This window comes from Pygocentrus nattereri, chromosome 30 (genome assembly GCF_015220715.1).
Source record: "Pygocentrus nattereri isolate fPygNat1 chromosome 30, fPygNat1.pri, whole genome shotgun sequence".
NCBI classification, from domain to species: Eukaryota; Metazoa; Chordata; class Actinopteri; order Characiformes; family Serrasalmidae; genus Pygocentrus; species Pygocentrus nattereri.
In genome coordinates this window covers 2,594,030-2,616,617 of record NC_051240.1, presented here as the reverse complement: position 1 = coordinate 2,616,617, position 22,588 = coordinate 2,594,030, and the positions used below count along the sequence as shown (strand labels likewise).

The following is a 22,588-nucleotide window of genomic DNA, read 5'->3' as shown; positions in this document are numbered from 1 at the left end:
GCTTGCAACAATAGCAGTGACCTTTGTGGTGCTAGATAGAACCATATACAACATATTCTCCATCAATCTGAAGAACCATTTCCCCATGTAAAGAACCCTTTAATCAATCATCAGGGTGTTCATGGTTTTATATAGAACCATTGATTAATCATTTTTAAGTGTGCAGCTCCAGTTCAATATGCACCACAACACCCTTTGCAGTAGTGAAATTTAGAATGGTCCTCCATAAACACAGAATGTTTCCTTTAAATGAACTCAGTCTAGCTCAGGCCTTCATTTACTCATCGTTTATTTGTAACTGCACTTTTCATACACACAATTCATGCGAATGGTGGTATTTCAGGTAAAATAGTAAGCAGTAATGAGCTGCGTATTCATCTCTTCTAGCACTGCAGTGGACTTTGGCTGCTTATAGAAGTATTTGCATTAAACATAAAGAATTATGGGTACAAAGCTGCTATATTACATCATACAAAACCAGACACAGTGTTTCTCCTGTCCTGTGTTAGGTGGTCGTCGTTATGGGCCATGTTCAGCTTCTGCATGTCGTTCAGCAGGCCGGCAAACTGCTCCTCCTGAGACACGACAGCACGTTAACATCACATCAACATGCTGAGCGGCTCACAGTTCATATCCTCTACTGGAATTAAAGTGCTGATACATGCACTTACCAAAACATTCATCCGCTCCGCAGCAGCCAGAGCTATGGTGAGCTTTCTCTCGTCTTCCTCTCGCTCCTCTTCTATCACCCCCAGCCTGCACAGAGACCAGCACGGCTTCAGTTCCTCCGTGACTGACTTATTTACATCACAATCATGCAGCAAAACACAGAACAGGCTCACATTGGCCCTTTATTTACAGTGGAAAATAGAAAAATAAATCCTTTAAACTCATTCTGAAGCTATATAGATATAATGATGCACAAGTACAGTGACACTTTTTTACATAAATACATCACTAATATGAGTTTAAACTGTCATATACTAGCCTAATACTGAAGTAGGTGGTGCCTGATTGGTCCAGTTCTGTCCCTGAAGGCAATCAGACCGTTTATTCATGCAGCACTACTGTTGCACCCAGAGGCATAACATTTCTCTTAATAGGGAACAGCTAAGCAGCATTAGTCAAATTACAGTGCTCTTTATTGTACTGTATTGTATTTATTGTATGATCTACAGCTCACACATCATAGCACTGATCACAGCACAGCGCTACAGATATTGCACAGTTTGTCTCGTGTCGCCCATTTTGTTGTGAGAATGATAAGGAAGATGGTGTTAAACGGACTTGGGTTTGTTTGCACTCGGTAGATTTATAGATTGGGTTGTCGCTTCAAGCCTAAACCTTCCAAAAAGCTTGGGTAGCTCACAGTGGTGGACAGTAACTAAGTAAATGTAATTTGTTACTGTACTTAAGTAGTTTTTCCATTCTGGGTGACTTTTTCCTTTCACTCCTCTATATTTCAGAGTCTAATATCCGACTTTTTCCTCCTACATTTTGAGAAATCTGTCGTTCCTTTTGGTTTCTGTGTGTATAAAAACGTAACATGTCAAAACGAAAGAAGCGCAAAGCCAGAGCACCAATCAGGGCCCAGCGGTCACTTTGTTTAGAGCTGGTTTTGACCTGTTGGTCATACCGACCCAGTGCAGCACGCGGTTCAACGTCAGCACAGCAGCGTAAAACTTTGGGAGAGTCTGTTCAACATAAATGATGAACTAACCTAACTTTGTGCAAATAGAGCTCAATATAGAAATATGTCCACATATGCAGTCGAGACTGACGCGGCTTTTTTCTGAATTTCTACAAACACCATTTCATTTTATAGTAAATGAGTTTGGGCTGGTTTATGTTTATGAACAGACGCCTACAGATCAACATAGTAAAGGAGCTCATCTGTGATCCTGAGTTTAAAGCCAGTTTTTATTCAACTTAAACTTGGAACTAAGTTGTAAATAAATCTGAAACTGAAACTTTGCTTGTGTGTAAAAAGTGATTTCAGAGCCACTCGGTTCTCCCTGATGGAAACTGTTTACCTTCAGTGTTTTGTGCTTCTGATCATTTTAATAGACGTCAGCGTCACTAATTAATGACGTTCTATTAAAAGACTGGTTTACCAAGAGAGACGCTGGAGGACTTTCACCTGAAATGAGTTCATGAAGCCAGTCTGGTTATAAAAATGATAACAGGACATCAGAGCCAGAATTACTCTTTTAGTACTTTTACTTTATACTTAAGTACATTTGAAGGCAAATACTTTAGTACTTTTACTCAAGTGGAGGTCTAAAGGGAGGAACTTCTACTTTTACTGGAGTGATATTTTACCTTGGGAGTCTCTACTTTAACTCAGGTACATGATTTGTGTACTTCGTTCACCTCTGGTAGCTCAGAATGTTTAAATAGTTTTCGGTCTTATTACAGCCATAAATGAAATAATTAATTAAACAAAGTGTGTAGCGTGTTGTCCATACAAGATGTAAAGTTAAATATCATAAGAATGGATCATATGGGGAGTGGGCAGCGCTGCTACCTCACAGTAAGAAGGGTCTTGTCAGATTGAGGCCATTTGGAATACAATTTCTATCCGATTCTATCATTTTGCGTAGAATTACTTGTAGCGAGCATGTAAACGAAGATTTCCATCAGACTGTTGAACAGAGTGAGCATAAACACCTCAGTCTGAATCTGTAAAAAATCTGGCAAAAATCTTTGCATGTAAACGTAAATTGGAACATCTCAGCAGCTTTGGGTCTGAAAGACTAATTATGCTTTGTAATATTTTAATTGAAATCTGACGTTCTGCCTTTTAAGAAGTCCTCGGCTTAAAGCATCCTGTAAGTGATGCTGCCACAGGCCAGATTCCTTCTTTACAGGCTCGGAGCTGCCGCCTCTCTACTTGTCAATTCACCTGCATTAAATATTTAGCAGTTCAGTGGTTCCAAACCTGCGCTTGTGATCATGTCTGCCCATTTTGACATTCTTTACCTGAATGTGGCGCTGGCAAGCTGCTCCTCACGCGTTGCTAGAAGATTCCGGAGCTCCTGGACTTCGGCCTGAAGCTGTGCGTTCTGGCCCTGGCTCTGAGCTATATATTCCTCCAGACGCTTTGCCACATCCAGCTCGGTGTCTAAAGCCTCCTCCACCCTCTGCCTCAGCTCAGAGAGCTCCTGCACATGCTGAGGAACCACAACATGTCTGTTAGAAAATGGTTTCATCACAGAGCTTCCTGAGATACTGTTCTTCAGAAAACTAGGAGAACTATTCAGATCCCCACCTTTTAGTCCTAAGATCTTGGAAGTCGAGAAAGGATTTTGCACAAATTCATATTGTAGAAACAAATCTTATCTTAATTTAGGAATTTTACCTCATTTTACATCCTATCTCCGGGTTAGGAAATCTTAACCTGCTCAATCAAAGTTGATACAACATGAGACTGTCATGTCTGTTTCCTAGCAACCGAACATACACACACAGCTGAAACATAAATGTCATCAAAATAATGCCAAAAATATGTTACAGCCACTGTAACAGTGAAAGCAGCGTTTTACAGTATAAATAAATGTTGTGTCATTATGCTGGTAGTGAACTACGCTGCCTGACACATCTGCCTAAAAATGATAGAAACAGACGCTTAAACAGAAGTTAGGACCCTGTTGGGGTTTATCCTAAAGTTAGGACAATGTTTAGGAGGTTTAGTCTAGTTAGGATGTTTGTGTAATACTGTTTTCTTATGTGGAGTTAATGATAAGATGATGAAGTTAGGAACTGTTATTCTGTAATAGCTACTGTCCTAAATTCAGAGTTGAGTGTTTGTGTAATACAGCACCAGGTGTTCAAACATACCCTGTCCAGCAGGCTCATCTCCTCCTGTTCTGTTTTTGTCTGATTTGGTTCCTTATTTAAAATAACCCATGGAATGGATGAACCTTTAGCACGAGTATTCTGTAAGCAGAAACAGTCACAGTTACCTCATGCTGTACAGATCAAGAATACAGAACAGCGTCACGCGACGACTCAAGTGACTCACGTCTTGTGGTGATGAGATTGCCATCTGTGGACCAGCACCCTCTTCAGGTTCTGGTTGGTTCTTTTGCAGTTCTTCGCTGCTGGTCTGTCTCTTCAGAGGATGAAAATGCTTCCGTGTTGGAACACTCTGTGTCCTCGTCACCTGCTTCCTCTGCCGGTCTCTGCTGTGGCTCGGTTTGGAGTCAGTCGGAAGGTGCTGCAGGGATTTGTTCAGTGGGCTGTACTTGGCCAGGTCCCGTGGGGGGACGTATGTGGGCTTTGGCTGCCCAAGACTGAAACTTTGGTACAAACCCATTTTAATTATGGTGAGAACATTGAAAATGGAATAAAATCATGCTAAACAACTTGTTTGTTTCAGGGATTCACTGACTGCTGATTACAAACAAACAGTCAGTGTTTGTGTAGCTGTTTGCTGACCTGCTGCAGGTGATCCGTGGAGCGTCTGGGCCGAGATGATCTGTAATCTGGTTCAAGATTGACGGAAGGGGCTGCAGGCTGTCGATTGTATCCTGAAAGAAATAGAAACATATTTCACATTTAACATTTCAGTGTTTCAGCGATTTCATCTTAAATTGTCTGGGGTCACCAGTGCATCTAATTTGATGTTTCTCAATATTTCTATTAATATCTTTGTGCTAATCCAGCACAGAAATCCAGTTCAAACTTTTCCTGAATCTGTAGAGTCGCCCTTTCCATTCCATCTCATATGTGACTTACATCCAGAGTTATGAGGCTATGAAGAGGGGCTAAGATACACATCATCTGCCTCTCACAGTGTGGAACTGGTGGATTCGTGTGTCCGTCTATATTCTGAGTGACTGACCAGTGGACACACAGGAAATCGCTAAGGACTGACCATCATGCCAGAAACCCTTCATTCTTGTGACACATGTGAAATGCCATGCAGAGAGTTTACAGCTGCAGAAGTTGCTGCACTTGTTTTGGAAAGTAGTGATGAAGATATATATGGAGATCTTATATGAAGAGCCTTTAAAGGAGAATTCAAGAAGATGTGCACAAATCAAGAGAATGATCTCAGACCCCAGAGGGTTAAAGTACTGCTGAAAATCAAATGAGGCTGTGTGGTAATGTGGTTTTGTTTACTGCCTGATATACTGTTACTTATAAAAATTTACAAAATTCAGGCTTCAAGAAAGCTACTACAGTTTTGGGTTACTTGACATACTTTATTTGATTTTTATAAGCATGCAGTAAGCATCGTGGTAAACATGGTAAACACTTCTATAATCTAAGAACATCTTGGTCAATTTGCATTGAAGTTCATGTAGTTACTGAATAATAAGCCTCAGTGTGTAATAAGCCTGGGATTTTAAGTGGTTAAACATAATTGCTCATTACATTTTATGGTAATGCTGTCTTGTAGAGCACTTTAAGTTCTACACATAGAACAGAGCCAGGCAGGGGGAGGTGCAAACTCCACAGCACTTCATAGTCTTTTTGGGTATGATTAATGTTAATTCCAAAAGAGTTTAACCAAATTACTGAAATGCCAAACAGGTTCTAGATATTAACTAGGTATAGGCTACTGTGTAATCATTTTAGGTAAAATGATGTTAAGTTCCAAGACAATCTAACTGAATTATACTATTGTGGAGATCAAGCTGATGAAGGACGTAGTAAAATGTCTCATAATGACTTGGAGGAATAAGGTGAATTTCTCTGTAACGTCACATTTATGCAGGAAACTAAACTAGAAGGTTTGCAGAGTAGCAGGTTGGTTACATGGAGAAAAATAACAGTACAAATACAAAGATTTTGTATGAAAGATGTTTTGTGAACAGTTAGAATCATGTAGAACCACAATAAAGATCACTGTGGCCCAGATTCAGATTAGTTTATAGCTGATACACAGGCAAACCTGCTGTTTACATACCTACCCAACCTATTTACACAGCAAGAGTGAGGCGTGGAGTTTGTACCAGTAAATATCTAGAATCTGTTGGGCATTTCAGTGTAATTTAGTTAACCTGCCTTAGGTTCATCATGTTACCCAAAATGATTACCTAGTACTTTTGGAGTTAGTATTTCACACTCAACTGGGTAATATCTAGAACAGAGGTCTTCAAAATATATATATATATATATATATATATATACTGTAAACTGAAGTTGCCTAGCAGTTATATCAACATCTTATATATCAACAGTCAACAACTGAATGTCAAATAAAGTGCAATTCAGTAACATTTCAACATTTATTTTAGTTATCCCTCTGACTCACTGCTGTTTCTCGCCTCGTCCCTCCCCTGTGTGTGCATCACTCACTCGAGTCTCAGTGCTCACTGTAATGCACAGATCTGATTGGCTGAGTAGCATCACGTTTGATATTTACAACGCATACGTTTGGTCCGCGAGTCTCCAGGGCCGTTAAAGCGGCACTGTAAAGGCTAGAAAAGCTACGCAGATTACAACAGGACCTCTTGGTCAAAATGAAATATTTCTCCTTAGTTTATTGGTTATCCAGGTCCGCATAGGACAGCATCTGGGCCTGGACTCGGACTACAGTCCGCCTCTTAGTGACCTCTGATATAGAACTTAAGGGACTGTAAAAGAAAGTGTTTGCCATTTTATTTCTTTTCAGCTCATAGCTGATCGTTTAGAACCCAGAACAACAATAAGGAACCTGTTAAATGTCTCACCTGCGCCATGGGGGAGATGATATCCACCAGCAGGCCATGAAGAACAGCGAGGCGTAAAGGCAGATCAACGTAGCCATCAAAGCGTGCCATGTCCAGCTCACTGTCTGGGTTTGAGACCATTCGCAGGAACCCCCTCATGAGCTCCCAGTGCTGCTCCAGGAAGTCATTCATGAAGAGCATGTACTCCTCCTTCTCCCCAAATCTACACGAGAGGCAGGTGGGATGTGAGAGCTCTGCTCATCATCGGCTACCTTCAACTAATTGGTAAAGTTATGCTGCAGATACTCAGAAACTCTGCTAATGCGCCAAGGATCTACATTACATTAGCATACAGAGCTGCATGGTTTACTCACGGGGTGAAGTTGGCGAGGTTCTGTACGACCTTTGCGGTGAGAGTGAGTGTGCGCAGGGTGTTGGGTTCTGGGTACGGCTGTGTGAGTCCGAACAGCGATGGGCTGAGGATGGCTGGGCAGAGGAACCGCAGAAACAGAGACGCAGTGATGAGGCGGTGTCCAATTTCTTCTCGTCCTTGTTCCTCACAGTCAGACAACCAGCTGGAGAAGATTTCATTCAGTTCCACAGGGAATGACCTGGGAACACCAGAGAGAGAGACACAGTGTGGAAAAAGATTACAACCAGTGTGTAAATGACCCCATGGTGTTCAGGGGTCCCATGCTGTCTGGCTGCTGACTCACTGGCAGTAAATGTTTGTTTTGTCAAATCTTCTACTGTAAATGCTCTGTTCTAGTGTCTTCATTACAATAAATGAGAAATAAAGAACAATCACTGTTTCCACCAAACTCTTGGGAAACTGTGTGAGTTTTCAGATTTACAGATCTGCTGCAGTACATTGTAAAGTTTTTCAGAGGAATCTGGTTAGAGTTACAGTTTCTAGACTATGAAGGACCAACTGAGTTAAGCAGTCTGTTACAGCGCCACCCTGAGGCAGTTATTAGGTGTTATTAAAGGACACCAAAGACAAAAGCTGATTGTGGGTGAAGCAGATCGACAATGAGCTTCACTGAATCTGTATTTGAGCGTCTGTTTTTCAGCATAATATGGACAACATTCATTTTTTTTTAAATATGTAAAAAAAAGAATAATAAATAAATTCAATAATTAAGGTTAAATTACAAAAATTAGCTTTCCTTGCAAAATTAAGTTGCCTTTACTTGTAAAATGTATTTTTTCCATACACAAAATTAAGTATTTTTAACACAACAATTAGACTAAGCTGGTCTAAACTGGATGTTCTCTCTCCAACCTGTGCATCTCGGTGATCTGCTGCACCACTTCACTGCACGTTTTCTTTAAGTGCTGCTGGTTGACAGGCAGATCGGATGAAGAGCATTTCTGTGGATCTACTTCACAGCTTTCAGATGAAGCGTAGAGTTGAGCAATGATGTCCCCTATTAAACAGTACAAAGACAATGCAGATGAGACAATGAGACTGTGGAGGAATGATGAATAAGTTTTGGGAAAAAAAATGGAGCCAGATTGATGTAAGTGTCTTAAGAAGAAAATCCTCACAAATGTGTTTTTTCTAAACTGCATTCTTAAGAAAAATGTTACGAAAAGCTGTTATTCTTGAAAATATTTCTCAACCCTTTTCTTATTAATAGTTCTAAGACCAGATGGAATTCTTGAACAAATTCTGTTCTTAAATGTGTTCTTAAACTTAAAACAGATGCATACTCATCTCAGACTGTGAGCGTCAGCGAGTTGATCATCTAAACTGATCAAACTCAGAGGTGCTTCTGTTGCTCCTCATCCTCGTCTGTCTCTTTTTGACCCACAATCATCATATTTTCTAAAGGGGATTTTTATATGTTGGCTAGTTCTTCCTGCATTACCTCTAGTTCTTGTTTGCTACAATTGAAAGGGTTTCTTGAGGGAATATTTGAGAGGTTTTTTTTTAGATTTGCATTTAAGAACATTGGGTCTTCATGATGTGTCCTTAAGTGCAGACCTGTTCTCACATTTATGCTCTTGAGCATATGTACATTCTGTTCTTACCTAAGAACAACTCCCAAACTAAAAAGACAGAATCTTTGTTAAAACTGTGTAAGTGGGTTTTAGGAAGAAATTTCTTTAAGAACGGTTGGAGAATGAGACCCTTTCTAATGAACTTTTTAGTCTAAAGAACCTCCGCAAGTTTCTTCCCCAGATTATTAGAAGGTTGCTGATCTACAACATTCCTCACCAAGAGTATCAATCAGATACTTCTGCCCAACCAGCTTCATGTATTCATCAATTGCTTTTGTGGCCAGAGTGTTCTCTCTGAATATTAGAGCCTTGTTCTCCCCCAAACGCTGGACTTCAGCACTGCCCAGGTGAATCAAGAACTCCTGCAGGTGCAAGAAATGTAGATATTGAAATACTGAAAGATGCAAGAGATCCTCCTCAACTCTTGATTGTGTTGCCACATAGTTGCGAGTTATACTTACTTTTGCTTTCCCTATACTCTGAAGCACATGTACTAGAGCTCCTGCTAACTCTTCCTTGTCCTTGACGTTCAGAAGGGGCTCCAAGCTGCTGCACATTCCCACATACCCCACAGTTACATACTCTGCAAATTCCTTGTACTTTTCAATTGGCAGCACTAGAAGGTTTTGGAAGCGGGCCTTTACCCGAAGTGAAGCTTGTGATCCCAGTTGGTCTTTCATTCCACCAGAAACAGGAGTCTTGTAAGGAACGAGGGAGTACCATTTCTCCTGGAAAGCCCGTCCTTTTATCTCTGCCAAAGACAGTGCCACGCTGCCCAGAGGATGCAGGACTGAATCGTCCTTTGAGTGCCGCTTCTTCTTGGGGTCGTCATCGCGGAAAAGGTGCAGAGTGACCTGCGATACTGGGGGTAGGTTGTCCAGCTCAAACAGCTCCCCCCAGAAGAGTTGGCACCCACCTTGATTTCCACTCCCTCCAGCACCCCCACTTGTGGTGCCATCGCTCGCTTGGGATGACTTGCCCACAGCACGGCTGCTAGTGCGAGCAAACAGCGTACCATCCAGATGAATCTCACAGTAGTAGCGCCTTTTTGGTGGAATGTCTTTGGCTTCATAAACCCACAGGCTCAGGGAGTTCTCTGTACGTTCACAGTTGTCCTAGGAGGAAACAATTTTTGTTGACCTCGTATTAAGAAGGCATTCAGAGAATGTTTGAGTGGATATCTCAAGATTTCACAGCTTTTTTGGTACCTTATTTGGTTGAGCTGTTCGCCTCAAGTTCTCGATCCACCGGTCTCTTTCTGCAGCTGAGCTGCACCCAAAGCAGTGGTTGTTCTCTGAGTTTATCACCTCAAAGCAGTATTTCTCCCCAAGAATGGAGCTGTGCACCGGCCTGATGACAGTTGTGCGGTCTGCACTTAAATCTAGACTCTCTGCAATGCCCACGGGAATGGACAGGGATTCCCGAGAGCCAGACCTGTGAAAACAGAGACACATATGACAGTGGTCACCAGCCTTCCTCTTTGGAGACACTCTCCTGCAGAAAAAAGTTAAAATTTCCATATAACATGCTGCCACCTTTAACCAATACTGATGCGTCTGATACACCCAATCAAGTGCTGTGTTCAGACCAATCAGATCTGTGTCTTAAATCAGATCTTTTCCTTCAACTGTTTGCTCTGTTATTTGCAAGTGATCAGATCAGTTTTGTGTGTCCAGACATAACCAGTCTATCTGCATGGGTTGTCATGGCAACGTTGTAGGCATCAGTAACTACGTAGCTAGGCTGGTGATGCATAATTTAAACACAGCTGCAGGAGAGATGGAGAAGCATCATCTTGCCCTCCAAACTTCAGAATTCTCTTCATAATCATAAATCTTTGGTGCTCTACTTGAATCCCAGCACTTCATCACTCTAGATTTGACATTGTCGTTGATGGTCACATTGCGAGTGACACAAAATACACTTTGAAATCTGATTTGAGCATCCAGAGTGTCCAGACTGAGACACACCTGTAAAATCAGATTTGAATTTCAAACCACCTCCAAATGTGGTTTGGATCTGACTTGCAAAAATCTGACTTCATAGATCAAAAATCAACCTGGATATGCTGAAAGTCAGATTTAGGCTAGAGGTCTGAACATAGCCAAAGACTTCTGAAGATGGTAATTATCTGTAGAGGGTGTAGAAGTGATTGGAAAAACTCAAACATAGATCTCGAGAAGCAGAGCTGGTGATCACTGTTCAACCTGTGAACATGAAGCCCCAAAAGGGATGTATGATTACAATTAAATGCCATTTGGTCTGAACGGTGCTGATGAAATTATACTTTACCTTCCTGTTTGACTTAGCTGTTTTTTCTGAGCTCCACCCTGCAGACGCCGCTTGATCTTTGCCTTGCAACATAAGAGAGAAGTGGACAGAGTGAGAGAGGAAAGTGCTAAAATATGAAGCTGACCTCATGCTAACAGGGCTGCAATTTATGATTCATTATCTGATACTGACCTTGACTCCTCCACTGTGGGCTTTTGAGTTAGGAGCGCTTACAGGTGCCACGTGGTCTGGGGTGCATTCTGGAGAACACAGAGCAGCTCAGTATTAGCATGTAAAGAGCTAAAATTCACCCAGTTTAACCACTTACTCATTATTTATTAGCTACATTTGCCTTTAGCACTACAACCACAGAAGGAAGGAGGGGTCTCTGACCCTGAATGTTGTCAGTCAACCAAAATATGTGCTGTGTGTCTTTAGTTGTAGTGCTAAAGGCTAATGTAGCTAACAAGTAAAGGAAGCTTATGCCCCACCAATTGGCATGATGCTAACTGCATGCCTAAATCATTACACACCTGCCTCATGTGTGTTAGTGAAGCTAGCTTTCTATTTATATTTTCCGTTCCACCTTAAATGGTGCAGAATGTAAGTGGTGTATCATTTAAGGTGGAACAGGAAATGTAAATGTGGAGCTGCAAATAGGGAGCCAACTTCAGCTTTGTGCCTCAGAGTGTGCGGATGTGTTCATTAATCTCTAACCAAGATAAAAGTTTTTAGTTCTAAAATGTTCTGAGAGCATTATGCACATGTTAATGTCTTCAGTTGGACGTTTTTTTTCCTTTGTTCCCAGAAAGTCCATCTTAAAGGTAGAGTTATGTTGTCTAAAAACATCATGTAACATAATCTGCAGCCCTCAAAACATCATCCGAACGCCAAAGTTGTGAGAAGGTTCCCCACGTTCCCCATATGGTAAATATATATTTAAAAAATTCCAAACGCTAAAGTGAATTTTACAATGTATTGACACATTAACCAAATGTATTGTAAAATACATTTATTTTAAAATGTGCGAGAAAATATTAGATATAGATAAAAATGTATTCATTAAATTCATTTGAAAATGTATGACACCTGCTCAAATCCTTTCTAATGCACTTCACTGCTTGATATCTTTTGAAATGAATTTGGTGTCGGTCTGGGCGCTTCTTCAGTGGCGGTGGCCACTGTGTTTGTCTGGGGGCAGTCATGGGTTAGGTTAGGGAACTGGCCCTGTGACCGGAAGGTTGCCGGTTCGATCCCCAGTGCCAACAGTCCATGACTGAGGTGTCCTTGAGCAAGACACCTAACCCCCAACTGCTCCTCGGGCGCCATGGATAGGGCTGCCCACTGCTCCGGGCAAGTGTGCTCACTGCCCCCTAGTGTGTGTGTGTGTATTCACTAGTGTGTATGTGGTGTTTCACTTCACGGATGGGTTAAATGCAGAGGTGGAATTTCCCTGATTGTGGGATTTAAAAAGTATCACTTAATTTGAAATATTGGTAGAGGAACCTTTAACATGACAAAAGCGAGTGTCATAGGTATTGGTATCTATATACACTGTTATCTATATATATGGGCTGAAGTACGTTAGCGTGGCTATCAGCATCTTGTAGTGTGAATTGTATCTTTTTTATAGATAACGGTGTCATGCTGAGTGTGTAAGAGTGCAGTCTTCCTGTTTGTGTAGTTCTGAGGTGATGCAGGGACGATCAGCTCGTCAGCACTAAACGGCAGATTCATTTAAACCATCACAGGAAGTGCAGTCATTTCAGTCCTTCAGAGCTACGTTCACACGATCTTACACGTCTGGATGTGATGCATGTGATTTACTTCTATTCATATGCGTACGGTTTTACTAGCAGTTGTATTTTTTGTGGAATATTGTTTAAGAGCTCTTACAGATGTCTATGTGCTGCAATGAGACCAGCGTCTGCTAAAACCCAAGAAAGCTCGGTTTCACCATAAGACAGGATGTGGTCTGAAGCTGAAGCACCAACTACATCGTTATTCTCAACTCTCAACAGCTGCTTAGAGCGTCCAGCACATGGGGAACATTATTCACTTTAAATAGTGCTACAGTGAAAAGTATCTGTTTATTAAGTATATTATGAAAGAAATATCACAACAGCTTCAAGCTTCATCATTAAACACTGTGAACTGTAGTTCCAGGAGAGGAACCGAACAGAACAGAACTGTAAACAGCATTATTTGTCACCTCGCTAGATTATGATCTCCAGAATAACAGACTGATTTAAGACCTGACAGACCAGACTGACTCACAGAAAAATCTCTGCTTACCGAGCCCCCCACCACAGACAATCCACCGCTTGAAGACCATCTCCACGACCGTAACCAGCGCTCAGTTCTCGGCGTCTAAGTCAGACTCATCAGTGCGGTTCTGCGGCTCCGCTGTGTTTTTATTAAAGTAAACCTGATGCTTGTATGAAGCAGAGCAAACAGCGTTTGACTGAGGGGTCTGGAACACCCAGTCACGATGATATTATCTCCCAAAATTTAGAGGAAACAATTTGACAGCCACACGTACGCGCAATCACGTCAGCTATTTCCTCTGTGAATGTAACATCACAGCGTAAGTCACAATTATCTCTCGCTCTAATTACTGAGACTGGAACACTCAGGTTCCTCAACAGGCAGATAAAGAAGCTTCTTTCAAGGTTTGTGATTCAAACCTGCTTACGAACGTAAAGAGACCAGAAGCAGGCTTTAAAGTCACAGTGAGAGGCACTGATGTGAACACAGCTGAGGTCACAACGTGGGGCAACATAATGATTTTTTTACACTGAGAAATGTAGTCAACACTACGCTGTGGTTGCCCCCAGGTTAGCCCCTTTCCCCTCCTTATCACCTCTCTTGATCAAATGAGGCTCAAAATCTAATCTCAACACATTTATTGAGTGTCTGTGGTCTGATTAACTCTGAAATCTAGATCACTGCATTCCTGAGATTTGTCCCGAAAACTTGGCCTAATTGTTAGTCATTGGATTATTGACTTGTTTCTTTGGTAAAGACAGTGGTTCTGTGTAGAACCGTGAACACTCAGACCACTATTTGTATGATTAAAGGGTTCTTTGCATCACAAAATCATTCTTCAGACTGATGGAGAATGTGTTGGTTCTACACAGCACCAAACAGGGTTCTGTTATTGTTACTGTTGTTGTTATCAAGCTTGGAACAGTAGAAGATCCCTGTTTGGTGCTGTATATAACCAACATATTCTCCATCAACAATCTCCATGGGGGAGATCATTCAGAGCTGCTTTGGAACCAAAAAGAGACCAAATTTTAAAGTAAGAAGCAATGAGAGGCACAGAGGTGATGAGACAGTTAACGTACAAACACAGACTCCTTTTATCCACTGACTAACAGTTCAGTCACTTCTTTGGGGAATACATTTCAGGAATGCAGTGATGAAGATCAGATTTCAGAATTAATCAGACTGCAAACACTCAGTAAATGTGTTGGAACTGGATTCGGACCAGGAAAGATAATAATGGGGGGAGGGGTCTAATCCAGGGGGTCAACCCTCTTGAAGTTACTGGATCACTCACTTTAACTGTCACCTTAAAACTGGCATCATCCTATAATCATCCAGACATTGTGATGTTCATGAAATTGATTAATGTTGTTGCTTAGCAACCACAGCGTATTGTTAACTACATTTCTCAGTGTAAGAATCATTACTACATTTCATCGCTTAAGTTTCTGAAAAGTACTTTTAGACCTTTGAGGAAAGATGTTCCCCCAGACAGCACTAACTTAGTGGTTCATTTGAACGTTCTGTTTAAATTGTTATTGCTGTTATCAGTGACATAATGATGCTAATAGTCATAATAATATCATAAAAATATATACATCATTATGCATTAACTTATAAACCAAGTTTTCAAATGACATTTCAGTCATTTCTATTTCATCATCATTTATCACTGCTTATTAAAACTGAATCATTAGGACACATTTTCAGAGATTAGGAATGTTTGACCTAAACTATACATTCTGTAAAAAATGATGATAAACTGAAAACAGTGGGTCAAGATATTTGTGTGCTCTGTAATCAGATCAGAACTGTCTGCTGATCGTTTATTCATACTAACTGTGCGCAGGTTTATACATCATCATCATCATCATCATCATCATCATCATCATCATCCTGTAGTCCCAAAAACTTAACAACACAGCTCAGCCAATCAGATTTCAGAACCACAGTTTTTCAGTTTTGTGTATGTTTGATGTCTTGGTGCCATTAGCAGAGCTATAACACTCACCCAGGTTGGTGTGGCTCTCGCTGAGGTTCTGCAGGCTGAGGCTGGACAGGCAGCTGCTTGCACGGTTCCTCATCCGCATCAGTGGCTGGAGGGGTGTAGGTGGGGGAGGTAATTGGTGAGAGGTATGGGAGTGGGGGGGGGGGGGGGTAAATTGGGGAAAGTAAGGGGGAGGAAAGGGGGCACGAGTTTCAGATACACACAGCAAGTTTCACTCACTGGACAGAAAACTGACCTCAGTCATCAATGATGGTCATGAAAAATGCCATTACAAGTTCTACTGATATTCAGTTAAAGCGATAGGTCAGGCAGTAAATCAAACTCCCTCCTAACCAAACACACACCTATCAAGAATGTAGTACATCAGCCAGGATGTTTGGTGTCAGAGGTTTGCTTCTTTAGTTTTAGCACTGAAGCTAAAAGACTAATGTAGCAAGCAAGTGCACACACACACACACACACACACACACACACACACACACACACACACACACACACACACACACTTTTTCTTAACCACTCATCCTTCTCATCATCAGTGTGCTGGGGTCACTGAGCAGAAGACAGGATACACTGTGGACAGGTCAACAGTCCATCTCAGGGTGTAGCTAACAAGTAATGAAAACTTATACCCCACCAATTAGCATGGTGCTGACTGCCCACCTAAAGCCCCGCCCACACGAATATTTACACATAAAACGCTTTTTCAGATCACTCGCATCACAATGTTTCTGTTTTCATTCACCTAGTAGCACTTTGGTTATTCACATGTGTTTACGGTTGTTTACGTGTGTTCATCGGTTTAGGGCTGATTTTGGAGTTGATCACACGTTTTTGATTTGATTTACTTCACTTTTTCATTAAACCTGAGACAACATGCACAGTGCTCAGATCTTTAAATGGCATATCCACCTGACAGCAATGATTCTACAAATCTGTGACGTGATGATCAGCAAACAAAGTCTTGGAATTCCATCATTCGAACGAAGTGAGAGGCTACAAACTCTATCAGGACTGCGTGGACGTTTCAGAGATGAAGCATCATCTCCATGGCAGTGTATGCAACTGTATGTATGTATACTGTGGGGTGAGTTGTGTAAGTTCGCTTTAATCAGAGTGTAAAAATTGGTAGAATGGAGTTCAGTGAGTTATGGACACGTGTACCTCCTCCTCGCGGGGGATGATGATCTGTCCGTCCTGCAGGACACAGTAGTTGATGTCCCACACGGGGATGTCCTGCGGGGGGCTCCAGGAGAGCTGGGTGGGCTCAAGGGCCGCTGGTGCTGGCTCCACTGGACTGACATCTGATTTTAGAAAAATAAAAATGTACAAAATTCAAACAGAAAGAGGAAAGCTACTACATGATGTTTACATTTATTCTTCCAAATGCTTTGAACTTTACATCAACATGCAGATCCAATCAGAGTTCTATAGCAGATTCTACAGGCTTCGCTCTGAGACTGTAACTCAGTCTGTGTAAATATCTGAACTTCATGCTAACTTGTTACACGTGCCTCATTTGAAGTGAAGCAGAGCGGATGAGATTTTATCTGCTCTGTTTATCTTTCGGATGCTCTGATCCTTTTTCTGTCTTTCTAGTGTCCGTCAGCTTCCGTTATTTATGGACATTTAGCTCCAGACTCTCCGTCTTTCTGCAGAAACACTTTTTCTCTTTTTGCATCTTTTGAAAAATTAGAGTAAAGAGCATCCACCACTAGAGGCCACTGTTGTACTGCTAAAAATCAGCCTAAAGCTCCCTATCAGGGACTCGGCAGGCTGTAAAACAAAGAAAATGCCCAAGGTTTCTGTAAAAACTCAAAAGTGAGCCCAAAAGTGAGTTTCTTACCTTGCTCGGTGTTGTTACGCGGCTGCAGTCGAGGCCTTTTGAGTCTCTGTGACACCTGGTGCAGGTATTTCCTGAGTTTTCCTTTCTGAGCCGTCTCTCCCGAAGCCTCGCTGGACGCTGAGGTGGACGGGGAGAGGACGGAGGACAGCAGGGCACCAGGCGGCTCAGATAAAGCCCTGCGGAACGGGTTCTTCTTTGAGCTCACTGGTTTTTCTGATTTTGTGGGGCTTTCTCCTCCTTTAACCATCGCCGCAGTGGTGGACTTATCTCCAGAATCCTCACTCAGAGCTTTCCTCCAGTTCTGCATTTTGCTCCATTTATTGGCGGCTCCTTTCTCCAGCCTCTCGAAGGTACCCTGACTGCTGGCCTCACTCTTCGCCCCTGTGTGCCACTTGTATGTGCTCAGTGGATTGTTTCCATCCTCTGGTTGTTCTACTTCACCCTCAGCTGGGCAGTTCCTCTGAGCTGCTGCTTCCTCTTCGTGCGGCGGAGACGTCTGCTCAATTTCAGGCTCTTTGTTTATGCCCATCTTTTGTTCTCTGGCTTTTTGCTGGCCTAATGAGTCACTGATTATCTGTGAGATGTAAAGTCTGCAGATATCTCAGGTCTGTCTGAGGAGCAGGTGCATTGACCCCAGTCTTGTTCAGGTGGTCCCTCTTTTCAGACTTGTCAATCTAACCACCTCTTGCTCTCTTGCTTTGCTTCATAGTCACTTCCTGTTCCACGTTCAAGCTAAATTTTTGCTTAGATCAATCTTATAGGAAGCCCTGAGCGATATTAGCTGAGATTATCTGCACTCAGAGCTCTGGGTAACAGTTCTGCTGGAGAGTCTGGTATCTTCTGAGTCTCTACAGTGATATAGATGACACGGCGCTTTCTGATGCTCCTGATCACCCTCGCTTGGTCAGCACATCCACATCACTCCTGTGAGCAGAAGTCCAAAATAAAGTCCATAAATCTTTCACAGGTTCATACAACAGTGCTCCACACTCGTGCTGCAGTACCTGGGCTGGTGGACGGCGTGCTTTTTGTCCTTGTTTCTGGGTGTTGTTCACAGGAAGTCTGTCAGGTTGTGGGAGGAAGAGGCCAGGTTCAGAAGAACAGTGCATGTGTGAGAATATAAAGTCGTGAGGAGGTTTCCTGGCAGCTTATGTACACCAACGCTTAGTGGCCATTGTATCAGAAACTGCTACCATAGAGGTGCACTCTGAAGGTTTGTAGTTCATCTGCTGCTGCACAGATTGTCAGGCCCCTCTACCCTGTCTGTCAGTGGACCAGGACCACCACAGAATCACTGATGACACTGCTGAGGTGGTGGTCCATTTTCAGCATCACAGTGACACTAATGTGGTGGTGTGTGTCATGCTGGTGTGAGTGTTTCAACACTGATGATGGAATTTTTACACAAGCCAATAAACATCCTATAAAATTTAGCTGTGGTGAGTTATTCTGACACTCAGCACATTCTGAACCCTAAACACGTTTAGTCACTAAAGCTGTTATTGTCCACGGTTACCTTTGGGCCCACCGGTGGACCCTATTCAAGGGGTTAAAGCCGACTCTTGAGAGAAAATGGGACAGACACAGTGAACCTGTTCAGGACAGTGGAGAGGTACTATATCACTTGGTGTAGCATAGCTCCACTGACACCCTCCTCACATTGGACTGGGCTTCGATAGCGTGTCACACTGTACATGCTGTAAAAACATGGTTCTTCAAGGGTTGTTTAGCAAAGACAGTGGTTCTATATAGAGCCATGAACACTCAAGGAACCCTTTGCATGATTGAAAGTTTCTTTGCATCGTGAAATCGTTCTGAATACAGGGGAAAATGTGCTGAATATGGCTCTGTATAGCAAGCAAGCAAGCAAGCAAGCAAAATTTATTTATATAGCGCTTTTTACAACAGGTGTTGTCACAAAGCAGCTTTACAGAACAATCAGTATTACAGAGAGAAGAGAAAGAAGAAAGAAAATCCGGGTCCGAGCCCCCATGAGCAAGCCAGCGGCGACGGTGGCAAGGAAAAACTCCCTAAAAGAGGAAGAAACCTTGAGAGGAACCAAGACTCAGAAGGGGAACCCATCCTCCTCTGGTCGACACCGGATAGCAAACATTATTAGTATGAAGTATTATAGTAAAGTGGGAAAAGAAAGATCTGAGGGTGAGGACTGCACAGCGCTGTACAGCAAGAAGCTCAGTGGTGGTCAAACCAGTCCAGAAGGCTGGTGAGCAGCGGCACCAATCAAGGCAGTAGAGGCAACAGCATCAGACGCACAGGATGGGCAGCTGATCAGCTCGGCAGAGAAAGGAAAGAAAAAAACAGAGTTAGTACTGTAAAGAGTGGCTGACCACAGATTACAGTATAACAGAGCAGTGTAGACTCCAGCAGGTCTAGACCTGACAGGGAAGACTAGTCACCAAATGCTTGACTGTACAAATAAATTTTTAGCCTAGACTTAAAGATTGAGGCTGTGTCTGAATCCCGAACATTGGCAGGAAGATTATTCCAGAGCTGGGGGGCTTTGTATGAGAAAGCTCTCCCCCCTGATGTAACTTTATTAATTCTAGGTACCAGTAGTAAGCCAGCACCTTGTGATCTAAGTAGGCGTGATGGTTCATAGTGGGAGAGGAGCTCACTCAGGCACTGAGGGGTGAGCACCACTGCCATAGTACAAGCTTGACACCGTAACAATAATAGAACACTTTTTGATGCTTTATAGAACCAACATATTCTCCATTAATCTGAATCACCACGCAAAGAATCATTTAAGCATGCAAAGGGTTCTGTGAGTGTTCATGGTTCTATACAGAACCCTTGAAGAACAATCTTTTTACATCCTCCTAGCTCTACATTATGCGCCCACTGCAGCAGTGATTAATCTGGAGAGGAGCATCTACTGAGCGCCATAAATGCAGCAGCCAACAGAACATTTCATAAGTTTGACCAAAAATATGTAACGTTGTATGTTCAGAATCACAGTTTTAGGATTAAACAGGAAAAGCAAACATCTCACTGTATCAGCACCGTTGACAATAGTGCATTATGGAAGTTCATCCACATTTTAAAAATGTTTGAATATTGTTTGAAAACATTGTTTGATGAATGCACTTCTTAAAGCAGAATTTGGTCTGCTGATTATTTTATTATGGTGGGTTTTTATATTGTGTTAAATGTTATTTATCTGTGCTCTAATGCCAGCTGTTATGGTGAGTACACTTCTCAGAAAAAAATGGGCCTAAAATGGCAAAACATTTATCTTTTATTGTTCTTAACGACAAATCATGAAACAAATAGGTGAACTAACTTAATATGTAAGATATTTTCAGCTTTGATTTCTTTATATGTTGAAGTTTTGTGCATAAATTTCCAGACAGCCTTTTGCAGAAGGGTCAGTATTGATCCACACAGCACTGATGGCCTCAAACAGCGAAAAACATTGAGCTAGTTTGTGTTTAATGTGAGCGCAAATGTTCTTCACAGGTTTAAAGCTGGACTCTGGCTAGTCCAAACCATCAGTAACAACCGTTATATATAGTCAATGTGATGATGTTGAGGGTTTGTTGCATTCTGGTCAGTTTCAGACTCAAAACATGATGATGCTGAAGGATGTAGGTCATCCCCCGTAATCAGACTGTGGTGAATTACCCAACAAAATTATTCGGTCAGGCTCAAAAGGCAGACTAACACAAACTGTGCATCAGCAGAGGATCTACAGCCTCTGACTGACCACCAGCTACAAGGCCGGTGTTTCTGATAAAGTGGCTGTGCTGTGTTAGACCTTCATGCTTGAACACCTGAGATGGTTCATACCTACACCTTTGACTGAGGTGTTTTTCTCGGTGTGGTCACTAATCAGTTCTGTATGCATGTGCGACTCATTGGCAGTTGGTTAGAGTTTCCTGTCACAGCAGCAGCTTCCTGTCTGCTGAAGTTTTTCAGGTTTCAAATATGCTAGAGAAACCACTTCCTCTGCCGCAAGTGATAAACAGACTGATGCAGTGGAGGGTGTGTGTGTGTGTGTGTGTGTGTGTGTGTGAGAGAGAGAGAGAGAGAGAGAGAGAGAGAGCTTTTCTCTCTCAAAGCCTGGATTTTCACCTCCTGGCTGATTTTCATGTTTATTACAGATCAATACCTCAGCCTGCTGAGCTGAGTTCACTTCATCTACATGAGGAAACGGGAGTCTAAGAGACGCTCAGAGTTGCAACTACCAGCCAGAAACTCGCTCCCGGAAACTCGCTCCCGGAAACGTAGCGTCATCTCTTGATCTTCAGTTTCAGCAGATGTTTGTCCTTAAAAAGAGGACGGAGATTGTTTACACTATCTGGCCTCAGGACCAATTCATATAGAATAACCCCCTAAATCATAAAAGCCTGTTAGTGGGTCCACACGTCACTCCTTCACTGATTACTTAATGTAATGATAGTTTATTATGGTAATTAATTAGCAGAGCTTTTTAAGCTGTGGGACGGGGCCCCTAGTGGCTGGTGAAGGATGTGCAGGGTGGTTGCGGGTGAGAGTTATGTTTAGTAATATTCAGTATTATTTTTTATTTGTTTTTTATGAAGCTCTTATTGTGCTGCTTTTTAATTTATTTTGCTACCCGGTTAATAGACAATAAACGTTCTGGATGATTTGAGCGGACAGATGCTGCAGTAATTTATATATTGAACAGTTTGTTTTAGTTGTGGGGTGGAAGTTCTCAAAAAACTGGCAGGGGGATCTCAAATTTGTGTGTTTGTTTTATCCATTTAAAGTCAAACTTGGTGACCACTTTTTAAACCCTTTAGGGATGTTTAGTGTAATCATTTGTGTATTGAGACAAGTTTAACCCCGAAAACGGCCAGAGTCTGTCATCTGGCCCAAAGTGTTATTAGACTTTTCTGTGATGTAAGAATAGCTCAGCCAATTCATACTGGAGTCCCTGTAGTTACTGAATAATAAGCCTCAGAGTGTAATAAGCCTTAGATTATAAGGGTTGAAGTTATTGTTATTATCAGATCCTTTCAGAAAAAGCTGGACAGTGTTACTCTGATCACTTATCCTGTGTGTGCTCATCTTCAGGTGAACCAGCTGGCCTGTGGTCAGAGTACCACTTCTATCCACACAAAGTGTGACATAAAAAGCTTCAGTGCAGAGTCTTTAAACGTTTACAGCAGCACCTCAAATTCTAAATATATGAAATGTTTAGATGACTGAGTTCTGTTTGGTCAACCACATCTCATCTGAAATGCAGATGAGAGTTAAAAACTCTCTGTAATATGTTTTTTTATTAGGTGTTTCTAATAAAGTGGCCAGTTAGTAGAAGCAGAAGGTGGGTGTTTCTAATAAAGTGGCCAGTTAGTAGAAGCACAAGGTGGGTGTTTCTAATAAAGTGGTCCATTAGTGGACGCACAAGTGGGTCTTTCTAATAAAGTGGCCAGTTAGTAGAAGCACAAGGTGGGTGTTTCTAATAAAGTGGCCAGTTAGTAGAAGCACAAGGTGGGTGTTTCTAATAAAGTGGCCAGTTAGTAGAAGCACAAGGTG

The 22,588-nt window shown here is 42.0% G+C and overlaps 1 protein-coding gene across 2 annotated transcripts; it reads right to left on the bottom strand.

The window, feature by feature from the left end:
* Nucleotides 1-272: 272 nt before the first annotated feature.
* Nucleotides 273-18,121, bottom strand: rasal3 (RAS protein activator like 3). 2 transcript variants are annotated; one of them, XM_017715749.2, is made up of 17 exons: nucleotides 17,066-18,121; nucleotides 16,384-16,523; nucleotides 15,223-15,307; nucleotides 11,133-11,200; nucleotides 10,962-11,023; nucleotides 9,878-10,103; nucleotides 9,131-9,784; nucleotides 8,887-9,031; nucleotides 7,948-8,092; nucleotides 7,037-7,273; nucleotides 6,684-6,885; nucleotides 4,441-4,532; nucleotides 4,025-4,301; nucleotides 3,841-3,939; nucleotides 2,983-3,173; nucleotides 672-756; nucleotides 273-575 (listed from the first exon to the last, which is right to left on the bottom strand). In XM_017715749.2, exons 1-17 carry the CDS (start codon nucleotides 17,592-17,594, stop codon nucleotides 468-470), a joined length of 3,345 nt encoding a protein of 1,114 aa, XP_017571238.2. In that variant the 5' UTR covers nucleotides 17,595-18,121; the 3' UTR covers nucleotides 273-467. The 2 variants fall into 2 exon arrangements, with proteins under 2 accessions (XP_017571238.2, XP_017571239.1); XM_017715750.2 differs by lacking the exons at nucleotides 15,223-15,307; nucleotides 16,384-16,523; nucleotides 17,066-18,121 and adding an exon at nucleotides 13,236-13,759.
* Between the last annotated feature and the right edge of the window lie 4,467 nt (nucleotides 18,122-22,588).